The 26,087-nt window shown below is 26.2% G+C and overlaps 4 protein-coding genes across 4 annotated transcripts in view; 2 read left to right on the forward strand and 2 right to left on the reverse strand.

Moving 5' to 3' along the window:
- Positions 1 to 26,087, forward strand: part of LOC140668636 (uncharacterized) — a 123,776-nt gene that overhangs the window by 45,723 nt on the left and 51,966 nt on the right. The window lies entirely within an intron of this gene.
- Positions 38 to 10,867, forward strand: LOC140668644 (uncharacterized). Its single transcript, XM_072897847.1, has 3 exons — positions 38 to 526; positions 9,897 to 10,033; positions 10,246 to 10,867. The coding sequence occupies exons 1-3, from the start codon at positions 502 to 504 to the stop codon at positions 10,531 to 10,533; spliced, it is 450 nt and encodes a 149-aa protein (XP_072753948.1). The 5' UTR covers positions 38 to 501; the 3' UTR covers positions 10,534 to 10,867.
- On the reverse strand, positions 1,444 to 15,625 carry LOC140668645 (odorant receptor 13a-like). The gene is made up of 7 exons (XM_072897848.1): positions 15,591 to 15,625; positions 14,196 to 14,462; positions 13,522 to 14,002; positions 12,132 to 12,231; positions 11,782 to 11,901; positions 3,126 to 3,281; positions 1,444 to 1,497 (listed from the first exon to the last, which is right to left on the reverse strand). Exons 1-7 carry the CDS (start codon positions 15,604 to 15,606, stop codon positions 1,444 to 1,446), a joined length of 1,194 nt encoding a protein of 397 aa, XP_072753949.1. The 5' UTR covers positions 15,607 to 15,625.
- On the reverse strand, positions 20,550 to 26,087 carry LOC140668810 (odorant receptor 13a-like). Its single transcript, XM_072898125.1, has 7 exons — positions 26,069 to 26,087; positions 24,457 to 24,723; positions 23,779 to 24,259; positions 22,417 to 22,516; positions 22,076 to 22,195; positions 21,855 to 22,010; positions 20,550 to 20,749 (listed from the first exon to the last, which is right to left on the reverse strand). The coding sequence occupies exons 1-7, from the start codon at positions 26,085 to 26,087 to the stop codon at positions 20,693 to 20,695; spliced, it is 1,200 nt and encodes a 399-aa protein (XP_072754226.1). The 3' UTR covers positions 20,550 to 20,692.

Here is a 26,087-nt window from a genome sequence, read left to right on the forward strand (position 1 = left end):
CCTAAAAACGTAGTAATGCTGCTGTGCATAGTATTTACTACTTTGGACTTTCCAAAAAGTCCTGTTACAACTAATTAAATTGAAAAAAATAAGATTGAATAAAATGCTTAAACTAATGCATGAAGAAACGTATGAAATTAATGAAGAAGAATCACTAGATTTTGAAAACACATTTGACATACCAGAAGTAGAACGAGTAGTTGATGAATAAAGAGAATATGACACATATGTTGTGAAAGAAATTATATGTGTTACGGATTGTATACCAATAAAATATAAAAGAAACGCTGTAGAATTTTGGAGAAGTGGGATAGCAAAGCCACAATGTTTTGAAACTGTAAAACGTAGATTTCGGAAAGTCACGTCTCTTTGTCAATTAAAAAGATGAAAGGAACAAATAAATCAAGGTGGCAGCAGATTTGACACAAATTTCAACATATACGTTAAATAAATGCAAGTTATTGAAAATGATATAATTATTCATGACATCGATATTGCTCGATGGGATCTTCGAGTGCAGAAGGAGGTAAATGTATCTGAATTTACTGTATCTTCATTATGGGTAAAAAATTTTAAGCTCGCACACATTCAGAAAAATTACAAAATTTGTAACAAAAAAACATTTAATGTCTAATGTAAATTTAGAAGCACAAAGCAAATCATTTATCAAAAGTGTAAAATATTTTATTATACAATATACATATAATTGAAAATGTATATAATTCGGATCAATGTGAATTTCAGTTAAAATTTAAGAAATAATTCTAAATTTTATAAATAATCATAAATTTTATAAATAATTTTAAAAACTTAAAAAAAAATCTAATATAAATATATAGAAAAAACTTAAAAAAATCAATAAACTACTTATATTTCGAAACAGTTAATAACACATGCGGTATATACCGACCCCAAAACTTACGTTTAAATACATTTTATTTAGTAGCTAGCAGTAGACTAACTAGGACTTGCAGACTACTTTTGTAGGCGCATCACTTAAGTATATTTCTGCTAGATAGTGCGAAGTCTAAACTCATTTTTTTTTAAATGTACAGCGTTAAAAAAAATGGGGTTAAAATCAACCGTGTACCGTAAGTGTTAATTATGTAAAAATGTCTGTGTAAACTTGAATGAAACGCTTACACAAATAATATTTTAAAATTGAATAATTTAATGATCTTCAAAAATTAACAAACTTATAATCATGTTTTCATTTTTTTGTTAATTTGGTAATCAATAGAAATATATAAATAGCTTTATTAGTTGCACATAAATGTATGTTTATTCCATAAAAGTGATATTACAATCAGTGTATATATATTTGTTTATTACAATATTCATAAATATGGATATTATTTTTAGTGCATATTTTGCATTTTCAAATGAAGATTGTTACGTTAATGAAGTGAAAAATTACACATAATTAATTTGATACTAATTCCTTTATTCTCTTATTGTTAGTAACGCAGATAAATATCCCATTGATGTTTTTATTGCCTAAGTAGAGTGCAAATTATAAATAAAATGTTAAATTTTGTTTTTACAGGTGATAATAAAGATAGATGATCGTTTTTATAACATATGCAAAAAACAGGATATTGAAAAAAAGGATAATAGATTTTAAGATAATTCATTACGTTCTCAAATAAGTCGAAAAGCCTTAATAAATGTGGGTCTGCACATGAGCTGATTTTTAGATATTTTTAACTTTTTATTTAGCTACTTTAAGTTTATTAAATTGAAATTAATTTTTTGTAAATTATATACTTTTATTGTAACAAAAAAAAAATAATAGCTGATGTTTTGCCTTATTTTATTAGAGAAGGTGGTCAAAATGATCTTCCTTTTGTATATCGATCGACATATTATAATGTCTATCTGCTATTTCTACATCGATGTAAAAAGATATAATTGTTGAAAATCGTATATACATATATATACAGAGTGTCTCATAACTAACGAGCCAACGCTCGTGAACGGATAGAGTACAGTGGACTGAACAAAAAAGTATTAGACCATTTTGCGATTTTCGCAATAATTATTAAAATATTAATTAAAAACGCTTAGCGAACAATATTATACATATGTACAAGATGTCCGGTAATAATCGTCCAACCTCTCTAGGGCTGATAAAGCAGGTCAAACTGAACATAAAAATCCTGTATCATTTTCCAATTTTCGCAATAATTATTTAAATATTAATTAAAACCGCTCAGCGTATGAGCGCGCGCCGCATATAGCGCTCAGCATACTCTGAGCGTTTTTAATTAATAATTCAATAAATATTGCGCTAATCGCAAAATGATACAGGACTTTTATGTTTAGTTTGACCTGCTCTATTTGCCTTAGAGAGTTGGAGCGATTATTATCGGACATCTTGTAGATATGTATAATATTGTTCGCTAAGCGTTTTTAATTAATATTTTAATAATTATTGCGAAAATCGCAAAATGACTTAATACTTTTTTGTTTAGTTCACTGTATTCTACCCACTCATGAGCGTTGGCTCATTAGTTATGAGACACCCTGTATATACCGATATATGTCAGGTAATAATCGCCTCACCTCTCTAGAAATGATAGAGCAGGTCAAACTGAACATAAGAGTCCTCTACCATTTTGCGATTTGCGCAATAATTATTAAAATATTAATTAAAAACGCTCAGTGTATGCTGAGTGCTATATACGGCGCACGCTCATATGCTGAGCGTTTTTAATTAATATTTTAATAATTATTGCGAAAATCGCAAAATGATAGAGGACTCTTATGTTCAGTTTGACCTGCTCTATCTGCCTTGGAGAGGTAAGGCGGTAATTACCGGACACCCTGTATATGTATATGAAAATAGTACAAATACCTCAAAAACTGCATAATTGTAGACCCACATTTAAATTAATTAAGATTTATCAGTTTATTTTAAAGCATACTAAATTTTCTTAAAATTTTTACTATTTTTTTCAAAATCTTGTATAAACATATATATAACATAATATATAAAACATAATATAAAATAATAAAACTAAAACTAAAATAATAAAACAAAACATTTACGAATTAAAAACACTGATGTTTTTGCACAACGACTGCATATAAAGCAATATGTTTCTTGTAGATATATATCTTACAATTCCGAACAATTCTAATGAAAAAGTTGCAAATTTTCCAGCTGTCAATTTAAGCGGAATCGTAGATCGATATACAATAAGCATCAAGTCTTTTGCATCTTTCGCTGGTATATTATACCATTTGCACTCAAACACTCCGTATGCCATATTAGTACTCTAAAAAAAATTACATTTTTATTTTACATACATAAGTAGCGTTAGTGTACATAATTGGTTTACCTTTGTTAAGAGTCTTTCAGCAGCGTAACAATACACATATAATTGCATCAAACAAAGTAGAAAAAAAGCGTGAGAAAAATTATTTTGATAAGAGGAACATCCAAATTATCTGTTATTATCTGAAAATAATACTTTTTTAATACAATAGTTATACTAGATAGCACACTGTGTCATATAATTCTATAATGCGATGTTTTATAATTATATTATATTCAACATTGTAAATGTTTTTTTATTAAATTTTATATAGTTCTTTATACATATATTTCATTCTTGTGTAAAATATAATAATATAGAATTTATATGCATATAAGAATTGTTTTGCTTACCGTGAACAAGTGAAAAGTTGTAAGACATAAATGCAAAGAAGCGCCTAATAAGTGCACAAATAATACTGGGCTGTAGCAATCTTCGATTGTCTTTGCAGTCCTTAAAAATTCGTTTATTACATACTTATAATTAGAGAATTTTTATGTATAGAAAAACGTAAAAATCTTTAAAAACTATTATTTTGAATTTATAAAATTGATTTTATATTTGTTGTTATATACAGAGTGATCCCTTCGGTAAATTACCTTGGTAAAACAATCTGATATTCTTAAAATGACATATTCTTGAGCGAATTTTAAGACGATTATTTTTTTACAAAATTTTGTCTGAAGCTTAGTTTCTGAGTTATAATTGAAAATATTATAGTTAGCTATTTATTAGTCAGATACAACGAACACGCAGGGATGGCGCAATGCGTCATAAGACTAATGACCTTCCTACGGTCATTAATATTGCATAATATCATATAGAATGCAATAATAATTCAATAAACTTCAAATAATAATATTGTATAATATTAATATTATTAACCGTCTAGAAGAGTCATTGGTTTGATAACGCGTTGGCCGTCCCTACTTGCCCGTTGTACTCGGCTTGTAAATAGCTAACTATTTTTAATTATAACTCAGAAACTAAGCTCAGACAAAATTTTGTAAAAAGAAAAATTGTTTAAAATTTGCTCAGGAATATATTATTTTAAGGACATCAGGTTGTTTTGAATCATCCTGTATACTTAAGTTTAATAATATTTTTTTCAAATTGTTATCGCCAATCTTAAAATTATAACTCGAGTATTCTCAACTTGTTTTTTTTTGGCGGTGATCTCCCACTATTTCATATTTATCACTTGGTATACATGCGTGTAAAATGAGACGTTAAGAGATGTTAAGAAAAAAAAGGCATTTAGTCATGATGAGTCAAAATACAAAAAGTTAAAATACGAAAAAATGTCAAAATACGAAAAATTAATTATAATAATGTGTTTATAATTTGAAGAAAAAATATCGAAATTTGTGTAGTGCACTTTTTCGTAATATATTTTGTTATTATAAAGTAAATATAAAATGATGTTAGATTTAATTTATTACAAAATAATATGCTTCTTTTTGTCTATAAATATTTTAAAATACTACATAATATGCTAAAAATTTCCTAAACGTACCTTATTAGATGCTCATGTTGTATAATTATCGCAGCTAGGTTTTTTCTAAATTTCGAGGAAGATATGGGTTTATTGTCTAATTTGTTGATGAAATTGTTGAGTATGGTTCGTAGATTTATTAATTGTGCACACATATGCAATACAAGTATCGAAATAAAGCTGTCGATGCTGTAATTGGTGATAATTGCGAATCCGCCGAATTTATATATTAAATATATAAATTTTTATGTATAACATTTGTTTATATGTTAAATGTAATCGTTAATTTATTAAGAAATCTTGAAGAACTATTTGATTTTTTTATTTATATTTGATATTTGTACATAATTTGTTTATCATTATCAATGACTTTAGAGACATTTTCAATAAACTGCATTTAGAAAATTATTTACAATGGTCTATGCTGCAGGCAGTATTTCATCTTGTTAAAGTAATCGTTCCTCTTCTTGTATATGCAACTCAATAGTATATGCATGTGTATATGTATACTCAATAATATACATGTGCATATGTATATATAATATATAATTTTGTATAACTAAGTTTTATGTAATTTTATATACAATATTTTTTTATTAAAGTTTTTGTTTAGTTTATTGTAAATGTCTATAAAATCATGTACACTATTGTGATGAAACTGAATATCATATAGCATTCAGTTTATTTGTATTAATCTTTTAAATTTACTATAGATTTACTGAAATAATTCACATATATGTCATAGATTAAAGAATTCTTTTTAACACTATTTAAAAAAGTTTATATTCGGTACATATTAAAATTGATAAATAATAGACAAAATAAAAAACAATATTATTTTGCTAAAACAGCGAAATGTTTTTAACAGTAATGTAGTTTCAAAAATCTTTCTCTTCTCATAATTTCTTTTTATAAGATTTTTTATTATTACTTTTATATTATACTGACAAAAATAATTTTAATTATTTTTTTATTTTTCGTAGAGTTTTAAAATTTTTTATTCATTTGCGAAAGAAAGCATTAGTCGATTCATGCACTCATTCATTTCACTTATACGTCATGTTCAATTTTTCCACTAAAAGCGCATTGAATACAACCTGAGGTAAGCATTTTTTTGTTGGCTTATACAAAGTTTGAGTCTGACAAACTTTCGTGAAACATGATGTTCTATCGAAGGTCTATAGACAGTTTGCAAAAAATTACGAGTTTTTTTACAAATGCTTGTGACAAATTATAAAGAGAGAATGCAAAATTATTCTCTTTATTTAATAAAACCGTTAGACATGTGCGAATATTATTATACAATATTTGTCATACAAAATAATGTTATTATTATTAAAGAAATTGTATAACATATAACTACATTTATTTACTACATACTTTTATTAGCACTATTCTCTTCCGATTTTTTATATTCAGTATATCAGAGTATTTTTTTATTTGTCCTTAATGTTTAATTTTATATTAATTTTACATGTAGATAGTTATTTAGTAATGATTAATTGTTATTGTGCTTCTTATATAGTTTAAACTCAAAAGCAAAATTTTTGTCATTTATTTAGAGAGTAAATTTGACTTATGAAAGTGGACTGTTTCCTTGTAAGACTGTTAAAACAGACATAAAAATTACAATATTTTCTCTAATTTTATTTACAAAATAAAATTTATTTTAAAATCTTTCCACATATTTCTCTCTTCTTTATATTTCTTCTTTAATAACGTAAATTAAAAATTATTTAAATTATTTAAATTATTTTACTAAATGAAATATTATATGTTATATTATTATATTATAATGAATAGGCAAGAATAAATTTTACAATAAATATAGTACATAGTAATTAGAAATTATTTAAGTTTAAAATACAAAAATATGTTAGGTATACTTAATATGTATTTCGATTAATTCAGCAGACAATATAATTCTCGACCATTTGAAGTCAAATAAAGTTTATATTAAGTGGGTGAATATAAAACGTAATTTATAATTTATTCCGACAATTATAATAGACATGAAACGATAAAATATTATCTGTAATTCTATTTAAAAAATAAAATTTATTTTAATAATTTTCCATAATAACAATTAATTATTTTAAGTTGTTTTATTAAATGAAATATGTTATATCTTTATATTAATGTAGTCAAAAATAAATAATAATAAAAGTATTGGAAATAACTCAAGTTCAAAATACGTAATATGTAAATATGTTATTTATTTTTCAAATTTCAAAGTTAATTTTCTCGAAGATAAGATCATGAAAAAACTTTTATTCTTATTTTTTATTTGTTTTGCATCAATGTTATATGACTATTCTTTATCCGCACATAGTACTTTGAGATTCCAATTAGATTGAAACTTTTTATTTCCATAATCGATATATAACATGACAATTCTAGTTTTATATTAATAATATTTACAGTTATTATTTTAATCGTTTCTGATCTTATATTATGTCATATCAAATAGATTATAAATATCAGATATCAAATTAAATTATATTATTAAATTATTTTGTAACGTATAAAGCAATTTATTCGAGCAAAATACATGCATTAAAAATTATGCAAAATGAGCAGATAAAAATATTTATCAAGGCAAACTATTATTGTATTTGGTAAGAATTATTTGTTATTCTTTTATTCGCAAAAAATAAAAGATGCATTACGTAGTATTATAATAAAATTATTGATGAAATCTGATGTTCTAAAAGTGTAATCCTAAAGTCTAAAAATTTAATTTACAAATCATTAGCTTAATTTATTTATAATTAAGGCAGGATTAAGTAGGAAATAAAGAACGTGTATTATAACGAGAAAATATGTTCAGCAAATATACATAAAACTAGTCAGACTTAATTATTAGAATAAGTAATACACAGTTATATAGGCATTTAGTTTGGTTTTATAATATTTTCTACATATATTTACACACACTATCTTTTTTTTATTTTTTATTGTAGCTTTTGTAATTTTTAATTCTCTTTCATTGTTATCAACATAGATAAGTATCCCATTGCTGTTTTCATCGTCTAGACAGAGAAATGGAAAATAAGAATATTTACATTTTATTCTATTTTTATGGTAAAATAATGATGATATAAAATATAATCATGCATACATATATGAAATAGGATATATTCTACAATTATACAATACTTCTCTCTTTCATAGCGTATTATGCAGATTAATTAGAATCGACAATTCTATTGCTTGGATATATATGAAGTCTAAATTTAGAAGATTTATTTTGTTTTTCAATATTATATATTTATATCATATTCTTACATATATATTTATAATATATTTAAACGTATAATTTGTTTGGCTGGCTGACTGATGTATGTAAAGCTGGCGTCTCACTTTGTGAAAAATTCATAATTGTTGAGAGTTTTTTCTATATATTTTAACTATATATTTATAATATATTATAAATATCCGTCAACATTAATTGCTTATATCTCAAAAATACTGCTAGCAACATTGTCAAGTATTAAAATTTTTTATTCTAATTAATCTACAAAATTAAAGTATTGTATATATATATATATATATATATATAGAGTATTTCATAAAGATTGGACTGAGTACATGCAGTCATGTTCTTCTTATAAAGCTGAACAAAAAAGTTTCTATAGAATATATTTTTAAAACGCTTTGTTAAAAAATTAAGCTTAATTAAAAAAAATTAATTTTGATGTTGACGTAATATATGATATTTATTTAAAAAAATTTTTTTAAATCGAGTTGATTTAAGTAATAATCTCACATAATAGACACTGATTACAATTTAGAGCTATGATACATATATTCTTTTTATCTTTACGACATTAACTTTTTAATTAAGGACTTTTTAATTAATACTACTTTGTGTACACGAAATCAAGGCTCATTTACTCGAATTTATTTAAGAAATATAAATTGATATATTGAAGATCGGTTTATTATACATGTTTATATCTTAATATATAAAAAAATTTTTTTTTAATTATTTAAAAACAAAATAGTGGCGCAGCAGCTCTCGTAAGAAAACCCACTTTTTTTCGTGGCCGTATCGCTGCAGGTCGTAATTTTACACCTAGAACAAAAAACAAAAAAGATTTTGAAAAAATATGTCGAAATCTAGTGAACTACGTAGGATTTCTTTGATTGATTGAAATACTGATTCTATGCCCGATTTTCGACCGATTTTTTTATTAAAAAAATAGTTTTTCCTTCACATTGACGCCAATTTTTTAAAAATCAATATTTCGAAAAAATCCTACGTAGTTCACTAGATTTCGGCATATTTTTTCAAAATCTTTTTTGTTTTTTGTTCTAGGTGCAAAATTGCGACCTGCAGGGTTACGGCCACAAAAAAAAATAGGTTTTTTTACGAGAGCTACTGCGCCGCCATTTTATTTTTAAATAATTAATAAAAAATATTTTTATATACCTTAAGACTTATATAAACATGTATAACAAACCGATTTTCAATATATTAATTCATTTTTCTTAAATAAATTCGAGAAAATGAACCTTGATTTCGTGTACACAAGGTAGTATTGTCCCTTTAAGAGGATGCCGTATCGTCCTACCTTACCGATAAAACGCTAATATTTTTTAAACTCACCGATATCTTTGTTAATTAAAATTAAAAATAACTAGATATATTTTTAGTTAATTAAGATATGCGTTCCGCTCTAAGTCTAGTATCACAAATAGATTTTTTGAGTTCCATTCTCTGAATGGAAGCTTTTTCAGTTTGCTTTCAAACAAATTAAAAAACATTTTGGTCTCTTTTCAATAGATCTGTTCGCATCTAGATTAAATGCAAAATATAAGAGATTCTATTCTAGATTTCCAGATCCAGAAGCAGAAGCTATTGATGCTTTTACTGTGTCATGGAAAGACGAAAATTCCTTTCCTCCCTTCGCTCTCATTCTACGATTATTAAGAAAACTTATTAATGATAGGACAATAGAGATTATTGTAGTACCATTATGGCCCACTCAACCGTAGTATCCCCTTTTTACATTACTTCTCATCGAATCTACCATCACATTCAGTCCTAATAGCGCTCTGTTAACATCTTCTTACAGAGACAGAAGCCATCCACTATCATCCCACCTTTCATTGGTGGCAGGCAAGTTATCAGGTCAGCGTATTTAAGAGAAGAATTGTCAGAAGAAGCCGTGGATATAATCATCAGTTCTATCACAAAAACGACATTAAGGCAGTATGAATGTAATCTAAAACGTTGGTGGGAGTTTTCTTATTTGAAAAAAGTAGATATGTTTAATGCGAGAACTACAGATATTATTAGTTTTTTAAGTAATTTTTTTAAAGAAGGTGCAAATTATAGTATGTTAAATATTACTCGTTCCACAATTTCCTTAATTTTATTATATAACATTAATAAGGATGGTTTGATTTGTCGTTTTTTGAAAGGAGGAGTCTTCAAACAAAGACCAACTAAACCTAAATACTCAACAACATGGGATGACTCCAGTGCTTAATTTCCTAGAAAAACAACATCTACTTAATCAGCTGAGATTGAGGGATGCTGTGGGAAAAGTAGCAACCTTATTAGCTCTAACAACGGCGCAAAGATTTCAAACTCTAGCTTTAATAGATATTATAATAAGATCTGATTCAGAGATAAGTATTAAGATTACTGATCATATCAAAACATCAAAACCCGGAACTTCAACCAGAATTAATTTTACCGTTTTCTAAGGAGAGGCCAGGTTTATGTGTAACATATGCAGTCTTAGACTATATAGATTATACCAAAGATTTAAGAGATAACAATACAAAAAAGTTATTTATCGCAACAATGAAACTGTTTGGTGCAATATCATCGCAAACTATTGGTCATTGGATCAAATCATCGTTAAATAAAACAATTAATATTAATACTAATCAATTTACGGTATATAGTACACGACATGTAGCGGTGTCTACAGCTCATAAACGAGGAGTAGATATAGCAATTATAAGACGCAGTACGAAATGGGCACCTAATTCTCAAACCTTTTTTAAGTTTTATAACCGACCCATTCAGGCTTTCAATGACCAATTTGCGCATGCAATATTACAATAAAAAAAAAAAAAAAAGAAGAGAGAATTATCACTCAATCTCTAAAAAACTACAATACTATCATCGAAAACGAGACAGGTAATATAATCGTACGATCCTTCGGAGGGTTCGTTTGATCGAGATTATATGAAATGTCTCGTTCGAAGATGATAGTCTCCCTTCCCTTCCCCTTTTATTTTATTTCCATATACCGGAAAAATAAATACGGATCGAATGAAGAAAATATACTTCTAAATTATACCCACTGTCATCTTCGAAAATGCTTCGTGATAATTCTATGCACATTTCACGAAACAATATGAAGATAGCGAGTGCGAGTTGAGGCGACGCCGGTGAAGGGCGCCATTTTCATTTTTTATGCGTTAAACGTTGTGATATTAGGCATGACAAGCATGACTAATTAACAATTAATTAAAAATAACTAATAATTAATTAAAAATAACTAGATATAGCCAGCTCAACCTTTACGAAACATCTTAATTATGAAATTACTGTATACAGTAATTTGAAAATATATTTTGTGTTTATATTCCAATATATATTATCTAGCAATAAAGAAATTTTAATAATTTATAACATAATAAGAATCGCGAATATTTGCACAAGCATCACATTGCACAAAAATAATTTAGTTTTAAAAATAAGTTTTAAATAATATCTCACTGCTCCAAACATCCTCATCGAAAACATTCCGAAACCCCCAGCTGTTAAGTTAAGCGGTATTAAGGATCCATATCCAATAAATATTAAATTCTTCGCATCCTTTGCCGGTATACTGTACCACTTGCATTTATACACGCTATACGCCATACTGGTGCTCTAAAAATTACACTTTTGAAAATCATCCTTATGGTTTGATACAATAACTTACATAACTGTTTTACCTCTGTTATAAGTCTTTCAGCTGAATAACAATAAATGTACAATTGTGACAACACAAGAGCAATATAAGACGTGAGAAAAGCCGTTTTGAAAGCAGAGACGTTTAATTTGTCTGTTATTATCTGAAAATATATATGTATTTTTTTTTCAACTTAAATGCATGTAATGTATATAATTATGCCATAATATTCAAATTAAATGTATTAAAATGTGTTATGTAAAAAAAGTTTAACTTTATATATATATATATATATATATATATATATATATTATCTTTCTATTACAAGATATTACAAGATATTACAAATATTCAAGTAAAGAGAAAATGTACTTATACAAGTCGTCCTATTACCGTGTAAACTTGAAAAGTTTGAAAACACAGTTGAAAAGTAGCAGCTAGCATGTGCACAAGTAGCACTAGGCTGTAACAGTTGTCGATTGTCTTTGCATTCCTTGAAAAATTATTCACATTATTCACTCGTTTACAGATTGTCAACTTACTTATTATTATATATAATTCTTATTATTATATATAATTCTTATTATTATAAATAATTACTTATAATAATTATTATTATTATTATATAGAATAATTTATATATTAATTTTATTATTATATATAATTCAAATATTAATAAAATAGATGCACTTGAAAATGTTTTAAATGCACTTTAAAAAATACCGAAATCTCTTTCGTTTTCTTGTTTTAAAGTAAGATAATAAGATTAAAAGATAATTTTTATCTTCTCTGAATATTTTGAAATATTATATGTATAAAATAATTTCTGTAATATGTAAATCTAATTCTATTTAAAAAGAATATCGAACACATAAAAATAGTGTCAAAATCTTTAAAACGTTTTCCTGTAGAATCGTGCTTTCTACATTAACGTATATTTTTCTGTGAGACCATACTGTTAACAAGTTTTTAGTCAACCAAAAAATAAATAAATTTTAATTTAATCATTTGATTTAATAAAATTGTAACTTTATTAAAATTATGAACAATTAATGTTGTCAAAAAGATGATCTTATTTCAATCATAATTAAAATTAATAAAGTACCGATTAAAATGTAACCAAACAAAAAAAAAATAAAAAAAAGAGAAAAATGTAAAAACGAATATAGGATATGAACTTACTCTCTTAAATTTAATGAATGAAAATATCATTATTAAAGCAGTGAAACAAGATGTCAGAAATTAGTAAGTATTTCACTGATTTTCAGTGAAAATACTTGTATGTTGCTTCGTTTTATGTGTTTCACTAACTATGGCAATATAATTTCATTGAAAAATCAGTTACTAGCACTAATTGATTCTTCTCACTGTCAATGAACTTCATCGTTTGCAAAAACCGCTGCTTATCGATAATAATACTTTGATTCTATTTAAGAGAGCATTGTTGAGAAAAACGTACATATAGTATATTTCATTAAATAACTTTGTAACTGTATCTCATTAATCGTAGTAATTTAATCTTAATTTTTAATAAAGTGATTTGATTTTATATTTCTTATTTTTTATATTTAAATCTAATAGAATTTTAAAACAATTTTCTGTTTAAAAGCAATACATAAAGGGAAATCTAACTACATGTTTATAAGATATTACATACAATTTTTTTCTAATATTACACGAGAAAAATATGTTAAATTTTATTAAATATTTTATAAAATTACTCTAAATGCATTTATTGAAATTTTACAATTGAAATGATCACCGAAAATCCATTGAAACATACCTGATAAGATGATTATGTCGTACAGCGACGGCGCCTATGCCTTCTTTAAATTTCGGTATAGATATTAATTTATTAGCTAGTTCATCGACTAAATTGTTGAGCGTCATTCGTAGATTTATTAATTGTGCGCATATATGCAGCAAGAGTATCGAGATAAAGCTGTCGACGGTACAGTTGATTAATCCCGTGCATATTCCGCCACTAAGTTGAATGGCAAATGTGATTTCGTAATTCGGACTCTTCTGGCTGTTGTAAGGATAAACGAAACTATAGACAAGACTGCGTTGAGACAGATGAATATTTCGATAAAATTTTACAAGATTAAAACACATGTAAAACAATAATGTGATTATAAGTATTATATAATATCTTGAAGACAAGCTTCTGCCACGTCTCGCGAGTCTGAGCATCGTATTCCGTTCGCGACCGTTCGTCGAATTTATCCAATCGGTCATGACTGATGTCATCAATGTTTGAATTTCTTTTAAATTAAATATATATTAATAATTAAATATACATATAAATTAATATATATAAATACAAATTATCTTTATATAAAATAATTTAAATATTATACAGTAACAAAGTCTTACAATAAGATAAATTTGAAATCTAGCATTTATATTACTGATAATTAATTAACATATTTTTATCATCATAAAACAGTAACTTACTTTTACCATGATACCAAGTAGCAAATAATTTGCACAATGCCATTATGCTATAATTGGCGGAAGCTATGTGCGTCACCATCCGATCCACGTTACCCCAAGCACAAAACGTATTCGTCAATTGTGGCACAATCACGTAGAAACTCAAAATACAAGTCACGATTATGAATCTTATATTTGATCGAAAAATATTTAAAGAGGCATCTGGATCGGGCCACACGCCAAATAGCCGCAAACATAGACGGCTTAGGCTAAACGCGTAACTCAAATCTAAGAAATTCAAATTTTATAAAAAATATCATCACTGAATTTAAATAAAATGTCTTCCTTTTAAAACATTTTTTTCATTATTAATGTTAATAAACAATTAAAAAAGAATACCGTTTTCTTAAAATTAAGTTTTATATGTTTAACAATAATTTATTTAAAGTTTTAAAATACACTATTTTTACACATACAATTTATATCTCATGTTCCCTTTAAAGTGTAATTTTTTTTTTCCAGAGAGCTATTTCTGCAAGATTTTGCATTATCACGCTAACGTCGGTGTTTGAATTTTGCTTCAATATTCTAGAAGTTAGACTTTTCTGCAACTTTGCTTATATCCGACAGAAAATAAAAAACGATTCGTGCACAACTCAGTCATTTGTCAAATATTTTTCTGTACTATGTAACTTTGTACCTGAAAAGCATGTTCTATGCTTCGAAAGCAAACATTTTTTGCTATGATGCAAAGTTTAATATCAACTCTGACAAACTTTCATGGAACATGAAGTTTTAGTAGTGATCTATAGACGAGTGCAATGACTCATAACCCTTGCAACCGTTTAAAAAATAAATTGCTAAGAGAGCAAAATATTCCTTTCATTTAATAAATAATAAATAATCTTTATTTATGTAATTATGATATTATGCATTATTTGCTTCCTATATATTCTTCAGTTAATAAACGTATACTGAAGAACATGTTAAGTAAAAAACAAAATATATTTACTTATAATTTTTTTATGTTAACACAATATATAATCACACATATAATTAAAAATAAAATATTTCAAGTTTAATCAGCAAGAATATAAAATTAAGAAAATATTAAAGACAACACATATCTTCCGATATATCTTCTGTAAAAAACAACATGTATCACATAAAGGAAATTATTTTGTAACTTGGATACACTTTTCGTATACACATCTGTGAATAGCAGTTTACTCATAATTAATTATACCGGAATTTTTTTTATAGAAGTTTAAATGTACTGCACACACAAACACATTATTATCAATCTGTGATTTTTATATTCTACTTTATTACATTTATAACTATTTTACGTAAAACGATTATACTTTTAGTAGAAAACAAGCGAATTTTTTGTCATTTTTCGGAAACATATTCTACCTTTCTTGACATTCATTGATGTTCACAGAGCGAAAATTATAGTTGGACTGAATCGCTCTTCGCGATTGTACCAAACTGCCGCTCATTTTGCGCTTGCTCAGTACATGAAGCATAAACCGCTATCATCTCTTGATATCTTTTTAAACTCTTTCGAGTAATCGATAATAACATGAGTAGCACATAATTACCACTGAATTAGATAAGAGTTTTACCTTTTTCGACTATAGTCATTAGCTCAATGAGTGTATATCTATTCGCTTGTAAATATTAAATTCTTCATTGCCGGGAATAGCTTAAGATATGTGAAATGTCAAAGCAAAAATTTCCAAATTAAAATAATACGTATATAATACAAAATACAGTGAGCAACAAAATTATCTTTATAAAAATTTATATCAAAGTATTACATAACTTTAAATAATCATAACTCCGCAAAAAATTGTTGTATATTTGAAATTTTTTTTGTTTTGAAGCTTAAAGTGTCTATTTTAAAAAGTTTTTATTAGATTTTAAATTTCTCCTTCCTTGTTGTCTCAAAATGTAAGGACGTGTTTTGTCTCCAAAGAAACTGCACAGTTTGACGCACTCCAGAGGATGGAATAAATTTTTTCGCAAATGTCATGATAATTATCATAAAATTTAGACTTTTTCTTGCAAATAAAAAACAATTGAAATTTGTACGTTTTTTTTCGCGGATTTAGAGGATACCAAAGTTATCCATACTTTTTGTTCAGTTATCCACACAGCATTATCCGATAAACAACACAGAAGAGGTTGCTGGATTTGCTCGGATTTGACATTGTGTTCGTGTATAGTGTGTGGAATGTGTGTACTGCGTGTGTGGATGTGTGTGGATATGGAGTGTGGTGATGATTATTATGAGATTTGTGAAAAAAATTTATTCCACCCTGTGCAGTGCCTTAAATTGTGCAGTTTTTTTGTAAACAAAACACATCATTATTTTTGAAGAGACGGCGACAGAGTCGAAGAGGGCAAACTCAAAGTCTGACAAATGCTTTTTAAAATAAAGAGAGATTTTAAGCTTCAAAATAACAAAAAAAGAAATTCAGACAACAGTTTTTTTCGCGGAGTTACGATTATTTGAAGTTATGTGAAATTTTATTATAAATTTTTGTTGTGATTATTTTGTTGTCTAGTGTATTTATTTACATGATATCATATGTGTACGAAGGAGAGAAATAAATATAAAGATTTAAATAAATAATTGTACAACCACGCAAAAATTCATTAGTTTCAAGTGATGCAAAGATAAATCAAAGGTGCAAAATGAATAAGATTTCTTTTGTAAAAAGCTTTGCTTTTGAGAAAATCAATTGCGAAAATAATAACATATTTTTGTTTTTTTTTAATCTTAAAGAATCTCTAACAAACTTATGCACATATTGCGACTAAGTCTGTTAAAATAGAATTATTAAAAAATACAATATTTGTTCTATTTTCATTTAGAAAATAGAATTTATTTTAGTATTTTTTTCCACAGATAATTCTTTCTTATTTCTTCATGAATAACATAAATTAAAAATTGTTTAAATTATTTTACTAAATGGAATATGTTATAGCTGTTGTTATGTATAGTCGAAATAAATTTGTACGGTAATATGATACAAAGTTATTGCAGATTTCAATTAAAAATACAAAAATATATTATACTTAATGTATCTTGATTAATTCAACAAACACATATATTTTCAAACGAGCAATGTAGTTTAGAGACTTTCAGCTTCAAAATAAAAAAAAATGCAATTATAACAATTTTTCGCGGAGTTATAATTATTTGAAATTATGTAAAATTTTGATACAAATTTTTATATCGATAATTTTGTTGCTCACTGTATTTTGTATTATATATATTTTATTTTAATTTAGACATTTTTGTTTTGAGAAATGAAGAATTTGATATTTACAAGCGAATACACATACACACACACATACACGCACTCATTGAGCTAGTGACTAACTTATAGTTAAGTTTATATTAATTCAGTAAAAATGTTTATTTAAATGTAACAGCTTGAATTAACGTTTATATAAATAATTAATTAAAATTGAATGATTTCTGATCTGTAAAAATTAATTAAATTTATAATCATGTATATCCAATTTGTTATAATATGCTAGGCAATAGAAATAAATAAGTAGTTTTATTGGTTGCAAATGTATGTTTATTCAATAAAAGCGATGTTATAGGCAGTGTATGTAAATCCGTTTATGACATTATTCGAAAATCGATATAGTTTATCATATAGAGTTAATTCCTCATTTTTTCCTTCATTCTCTTATCGTTAATAATGCATAAGATAAATTGACCCCATTGACGTTTTTACAGCCTAAATAAATTTGAAATTAGAGATAATGTTGAATTTTATTTTTATTATAGTAATAATGGATCAGTGTTTCTATAACATATACAAAAAAAAGAAATATAATATATAAATAATACATAATATATAATATAAAAAAATAAAATAAAGTATTTACAAAGAAAAAAATAAATATTTTTGTACAATAATGTATGTAATGTATTTTTTCTTGTAGATATCAAGCAGTAGCGTCGTGACGCCAAAACAAAAAAATTTTTGATGAAAGATAAAGTTGAGAGTCACGGCATAGACGTCGACGATATTAAGAAGGCTTATTCCGGAATTTCACGTGTCATAAATTTTCGATTAAAATATCTCAGGAACTAAAGTCGTAATAAAAAAACCTAACAATACTTTTATTATATAATATTGATACGAGTTTTCGATTGTAACTGGTCCGAATAAGATTGGTGCAGTTAATCTTGACATATAATTATCGTAAACCAAAATTGTGACACTTCGCGTTCGCTTTTTTTCCAGTCATCTCACGTACATGCCCGTACGCACATATGCAAAGCGATTTGGTCCCTCAAGGTGCATTTGCAGCATGTATATATTGGAAAAATACACCTTGATATTCGATTCGACGCACGATACATACACACAAGCGCAAACGCGTGCACGTGTATGTATGCAATGATGTACACGCACTTATTTTAAAATATATATGACAGATAACCTTTTTCTACATTTATATAAATTATATCATAATATAACATAATTATATCATAATATTTCATAAAATGAAATGAAACAATAATATCGTTTATTACCTTTCTTCATTATTTGCATAATCTACATATATGTCGTAGGCAAATGGTTATTTTAGGAAAATAGCTTTTGACTAACCAAATGATTATCTGGCTGTACTGTCAGTCTTAGTAGTTTCTGCGCTCTCAAGTTTTGTTATATGTTTTTATGGAGATGGGGCGAAGCCTCGTCCCCCTATGCACTCTATCCTCCTATGCTTACAATTAGGTGGGAATCTAAGCGTTTTTTTCCAAGATGTACTTTTTAGTACGTACACGCTAGATAGCATTTGCCTAGTCAAAAGCTATTTTCCTAAAATAACCATTTGCCTACGACATATATATATATAAATCTATTTTATACGTATACAGGGTGTCTCATAACTAACGAGCCAACGCTCGTGAACGGATAGAGTACAGTGGACTGTACAAAAAAGTATTAGACCATTTTGCGATTTTCGCAATAATTATTAAAATATTAATTAAAAACGCTTAGCGAACAATATTATACATTTGTACAAGATGTCCGGTAATAATCGTCCAACCTCTCTAGGTCTGATAGAGCAGGTCAAACTGAACATAAAAGTCCTGTATCATTTTCTGATTTTCGCAATAATTATTAAAATATTAATTAAAACCGCTCAGCGTATGAACGCGCGCATATAGCGCTCAGCATACCCTGAGCGTTTTTAATTAATAATTCAACTCATGAGCGTTGGCTCATTAGTTATGAGACACCCTGTATATATATATATATATATATGTATAAACATATACTATTACAATAAACAGTTTCTATTACATATTTCTTATAAAAGTATATATATCCATGTTATAATATCTAACGGATTAAAATAAAATAAAATTTGTAATTATAAAATATTTAAAAAAATGTAAAATTTAATTTTAATACTTAATATTTAATATAGATATTTCAGATAAGTACATCTATCATAATCATAATCGTAACTTCTTTTTGTCATGTGTTGAATTATCGATTAAACCACAAAATAATTTGCAGAGATATAAAATGCAAACATAATTTATTTTGTTATATTAATATTTTTACAAAAAGAAGTGAGATCTCTACAAAAAAACTTTACAAAAGTAAAAAAATACACCAAAACAAAAAAATATTGAAATCAATAGTCAACTAATCGCCAAATATTTCAAAGCAAATTAGTTTGTGAGGATTTGTTGAAAAAGTACTTATCATAAAATTAATCTTGCAATTATAGAAATATTATAAGTATTCTCCTTATAAAATTAAAACGTATTTAATTTTTATTATCAGAAGAACTCAATACTAAAAGAATTAAAATTAAAATAATAGACGAACAAATTTTGACGTGACCAGATCGCAGACTGACTATTAAGACTTATATTTTGATTAACATGTGGAAGAGGAAATGAAGAAGGAGGAGGAGGCTGCAAGGTCCAGAGACCGCAGTTTGAGCGAAGCCGTTCAATATGTCATGGCAGCTCTCTTTTTTGATCCGCCTGTCTTTTAACTCTCGAATGATCATAATGCATCCAGTAAGCGCGACAACGATTACGTTATTAAAATTTTTACGATGACTTTTGAGAAACCGCAATTGCTCTTCTGGTGTCACGTCTCGATTAATTCAAACAAAAACGCCAGGAAAGTAATTGGGAATTGAAAATTGTCTGTGATCTGGTCACGCCAAAATCTGTTTGTCTATTATTTGAATTTTAATTCTTTTAGTATTGAGTTCTTCTGATAATAAAAATTAAATACGTTTTAATTTTATGATAAGTACTATTTCAACAAATTCTCACAAACTGATTTGCTTTGAAGTATTTGGCGATTAGTTGACTATTGATTTCAATAACTTTTTGTTTTGGTGTATTTTTTTTACTTTTTTAAGGTTTTTCTTTGTGGATAATATTTTCATATATATTTACACACACTATATCTTCTTTTTAGTTTTTATTATAGCTTTTGTGATTTTTAATTCTCTTTCATTGTCATCAACATAGATAAGTATCCCATTGCCGTTTTTACCGTCTAGACAGAGAAATGGAAAATAAGAATATTTACATTTTATTTTATTGTATTTTTATGATAAAATAATGATGATATAAAATATAATCATACATACATATATGAAATAGAATATATTCTACAATTATACAATACTTCTCTCTTTCATAGCGTATTATGCAGATTAATTAGAATTAAAAATTTTATTGCTTGGACATCTATGAAGTCTAAATTTTGGAAAGTTTTATTTTGTTTTTTAGTATTATATAATTATATTATATTTATACATATATATTTATAATATATTGAAACGCATAATTTGTTTGGCTGGCTGACTGATGTATGTAAAGCTGGCGTTTCACTTTGTGAAAATTCATAATTGTTGACAGTTTTTCTATATAATTTAACCATATATTTATAATATATTATAAATATATCCGTCAATATTAATTGCTTATATCTCAAGAATACTGCTAGCAACATTGTCAAGTATTAAAATTTTTTATTCTAATTAATCTACAAAATTGAAGTATTGTATATATATATATATATGTATATATAGAGTATTTCATAAAGATTGGACTGATTATATGCAGTCATGTTCTCTTTATAAAGCTGAACAAAAAAGTTCCTATAAAACATATTTTTAAAACGCTTTGTTAAAAATTTAAGTTTAATTAAAAAAAATAAATTTTGATGTTGACGTAATACATAATATTTATTTAAAAAAAATTTTTTTAAATCGAGTTGATTTAAGTAATAATCTCACATAATAGGCACTGATTGCAATTTAGAGCTATGACATATGTATTCTTTTCATCTTAACTTAACATTAACTTTTTAATTAAGCGTTTTAAAAATATATTTTGCAGGAACTTTTTGTTTATCTTGATGAGAAAAAAATAACTAGATATAGCCAGCTCAAGCTTTACGAAACACCTTAATTATGAAATTACTGTATACAGTAATTTGAAAATATATTTTGTGTCTATATTTCAATATATATTTTATCTAATAATAAAGCAATTTTAATAATTTATAACATATTAAGAAACGAGAATATTTGTACGAGCATCACATTGCATAAAAATAATTTAGTTTTAAAAATAAGTTTTAAATAATATCTCACTGCTCCGAACATCTTCATCGAAAAAATTCCGAAACCTCCAGCTGTTAAGTTAAGCGGTATTAAGGATCCATATCCAATAAATATTAAATTCTTTACATCCTTTGCCGGTATACTGTACCACTTGCATTTATACACGCTATACGCCATATTGGTGCTCTGAAAATTACACTTTTGAAAATCACCCTTATGGCTTGATACAATAACTTACATAACTGTTTTACCTCTGTTATAAGTCTTTCAGCTGAATAACAATAAATGTACAATTGCGACAACACACAAGCGATATAAAACGTGAGAAAAGCTGTTTTGAAAGCAGAGACGTCTAATTTATCTGTTATTATCTGAAGATATATATATTTTTTTTTCAACTTAAATGCATGTAATATATATATATATATATATATGCCGTAATATTCAAATTAAATGTATTATAATGTAAAAAAGTTTAACTTTATATATATATATATATATATATATATTTATCTTTCTATTACAAGATATTACAAGATATTACAAATATTCAAGTAAAGAGAAAATGTACTTATACAAGCCGTTCTATTACCGTGTAAACTTGAAAAGTTTGAAAACACAGTTGAAAAGTAGCAGCTAGCATATGCACAAGTAGCACTAGGCTGTAACAGTTGTCGATTGTCTTTGCATTCCTTGAAAAATTATTCACATTATTCACTCCTTTATAGATTGTCAACTTACTTATTATTATATATAATTCTTATTATTATAAATAATTACTTATAATTATTATTATTATTATATAGAATAATTTATATATTAATTTTATTATTATATATAATTCAAATATTAATAAAATAGATGCATTTGAAAATGTTTTAAATGCACTTTAAAAAATACCAAAATCTTTTTCGTTTTCTTGTTTTGAAGTAAGATAATAAGATTAAAAGATAATTTTTATCTTCTCTAAATATTTTGAAATATTATATGTATAAAATAATTTCTGTAATATGTAAATCTAATTCTATTTAAAAAGAATATCGAACACATAAAAATAGTGTCAAAATCTTTAAAACGTTTTCCTGTAGAATCGTGCTTTCTACATTAACGTATATTTTTCTGTGAGACCATACTGTTAACAAGTTTTTAGTCAACCTAAAAATAAATAAATTTTAATTTAATCATTTGATTTAATGAAGTTATAACTTTATTAAAGTAATTTACGATTAATGTTGTCAAAAAAATGATCTTATTTAATCATATTTAAAATTTATAAAGTGCCAATTAAAATATAGCCAAACAGAAAAAAAATTAAAAAAAAAGAAGAAAGTAAAAACGAATAGGATATGAACTTAATCTTTTAAATTTAATGAATGAAAATATCATTATTGAAGCAGTGAAACAAGATATCAGAAATTAGATATTTCACTGATTTTCAGTGAAAATATTTGTATTTTGCTTCGTTTTGTATGCTTCAATAATTATGGCAATAAGATTTCATTGAAAAATCAGTTACTAGCATTAATTGATTCTTCTCACTGTCAATGAACTTCATCGTTTGCAAAAACCGCTGCTTATCGATAATAATACTTTGATTCTATTTAAGAGAGCATTGTTGAGAAAAACGTACATATAGTATATTTCATTAAATAACTTTGTAACTGTATCTCATTAATCGTAGTAATTTAATCTTAATTTTTAATAAAGTGATATGATTTTATATTTCTTATTTTTTATATTTAAATCTAATAGAATTTTAAAACAATTTTCTGTTTAAAAGCAATACATAAAGGGAAATCTAACTACATGTTTATAAGATATTACATACAATTTTTTTCTAATATTACACGAGAAAAATGTGTTAAATTTTATTAAATATTTTATAAAATTACTCTAAATGCATTTATTGAAATTTTACAATTGAAATAATCACCGAAAATCCATTGAAACATACCTGATAAGATGATTATGTCGTACAGCGACGGCGCCTATGCCTTCTTTAAATTTCGGTATAGATATTAATTTATTAGCTAGTTCATCGACTAAATTGTTGAGCGTCATTCGTAGATTTATTAATTGTGCGCATATATGCAGCAAGAATATCGAGACAAAGGTGTCGACGGTACAGTTGATTAATCCGGTGCATATTCCACCACTAAGTTGAATGGCAAATGTGATTTCGTAACTCGGACTCTCTTGGCTGTTGTAAGGATAAACGAAACTATAGACAAGACTGCGTTGAGACAGATGAATATTTTGATAAAATTTCACAAGATTAAAACATGTGTAAAACAATAATGTGATTATCACTAATATATAACATCTTGAGGACAAGCTTCTGCCACGTTTCGCGAGTCTGAGCATCGTATTCCGTTCGCGATCGTTCGTCGAATTTATCCAATCGGTCATGACTGATGCCATCAATGTTTGAAGTTCTTTCAAATTAAATATATATTAATACATTAAATATACATATAAATTAATATATATAAATACAAATTATCTTTATATAAAATAATCTAAATATTATACAATAACGAAGTTTTACTTAAATTAGATAAATTTGAAATCTAGCATTTATATTACTCATAATTAATTAACATATTATTATCGTCATAAAACAGTAACTTACTTTTACCATGATACCAAGTAGCAAATAATTTGCATAATGCCATTATGCTGAAATTGGCGGAAGCTATGTGCGCCACCATCCGATCCACGTTACCCCAAGCATGAAACGTATTCGACAATTGTGGCACAATCACATAGAAACTCAAAATACAGGTCACAATCATGAATCTTATATTTGGTCGAAAAATATTTAAAGAACCATCTGGATCGGGCCACACGCCGAATAGCCGCAAACATATACGGCTTAGGCTAAACGCATAACTCAAATCTAAGAAATTCAAATTTTATAAATATTATCATCACCGAATTTAAATAAAATGTCTTCCTTTTAAAACAATTTTTTAATTATTAAGTATTATGTTAATAAACAATTAAAAAAGAATACCGTTTTCTTAAAATTAAGTTTTATATGTTTAACAATATATTATTTAAAGTTTCAAAATACACTATTTTTACACATACAATTTATATATCATGTTCCCTTTAAAATGGAATTTTTTTCTCAAGAGAGCTATTTCTGCAAGATTTTGCATTATCACCCTAACGTCGGTATTTGAATTTTGCTTTAATTTTCTAGAAGTTAGACTTTTCTGCAACTTTGCTTATATCCGACAGAAAATAAAAAACGATTCGTACACAACTCAGTCATTTGTCAAATATTTTTCTATACTATGTAACTTTGTACCTGAAAAGCATGTTCTATGCTTCGAAAGCAAACATTTTTTGCTATGATGCAAAGTTTAATATCAACTCTGACAAACTTTCATGGAACATGAAGTTTTAGTAGTGATCTATAGACGAGTGCAATGACTCATAACCCTTGCAACCGTTTAAAAAATAAATTGCTAAGAGAGCAAAATATTCCTTTCATTTAATAAATAATAAATAATCTTTATTTATGTAATTATGATATTATGCATTATTTGCTTCCTATATATTCTTCAGTTAATAAACGTATACTGAAGAACATGTTAAGTAAAAAACAAAATATATTTACTTATAATTTTTTTATGTTAACACAATATATAATCACACATATAATTAAAAATAAAATATTTCAAGTTTAATCAGCAAGAATATAAAATTAAGAAAATATTAAAGACAACACATATCTTCCGATATATCTTCTGTAAAAAACAACATGTATCACATAAAGGAAATTATTTTGTAACTTGGATACACTTTTCGTATACACATCTGTGAATAGCAGTTTACTCATAATTAATTATACCGGAATTTTTTTTATAGAAGTTTAAATGTACTGCACACACAAACACATTATTATCAATCTGTGATTTTTATATTCTACTTTATTACATTTATAACTATTTTACGTAAAACGATTATACTTTTAGTAGAAAACAAGCGAATTTTTTGTCATTTTTCGGAAACATATTCTACCTTTCTTGACATTCATTGATGTTCACAGAGCGAAAATTATAGTTGGACTGAATCGCTCTTCGCGATTGTACCAAACTGCCGCTCATTTTGCGCTTGCTCAGTACATGAAGCATAAACCGCTATCATCTCTTGATATCTTTTTAAACTCTTTCGAGTAATCGATAATAACATGAGTAGCACATAATTACCACTGAATTAGATAAGAGTTTTACCTTTTTCGACTATAGTCAT

This window comes from Anoplolepis gracilipes, chromosome 8, assembly GCF_047496725.1.
Source record: "Anoplolepis gracilipes chromosome 8, ASM4749672v1, whole genome shotgun sequence".
NCBI lineage: Eukaryota > Metazoa > Arthropoda > Insecta > Hymenoptera > Formicidae > Anoplolepis > Anoplolepis gracilipes.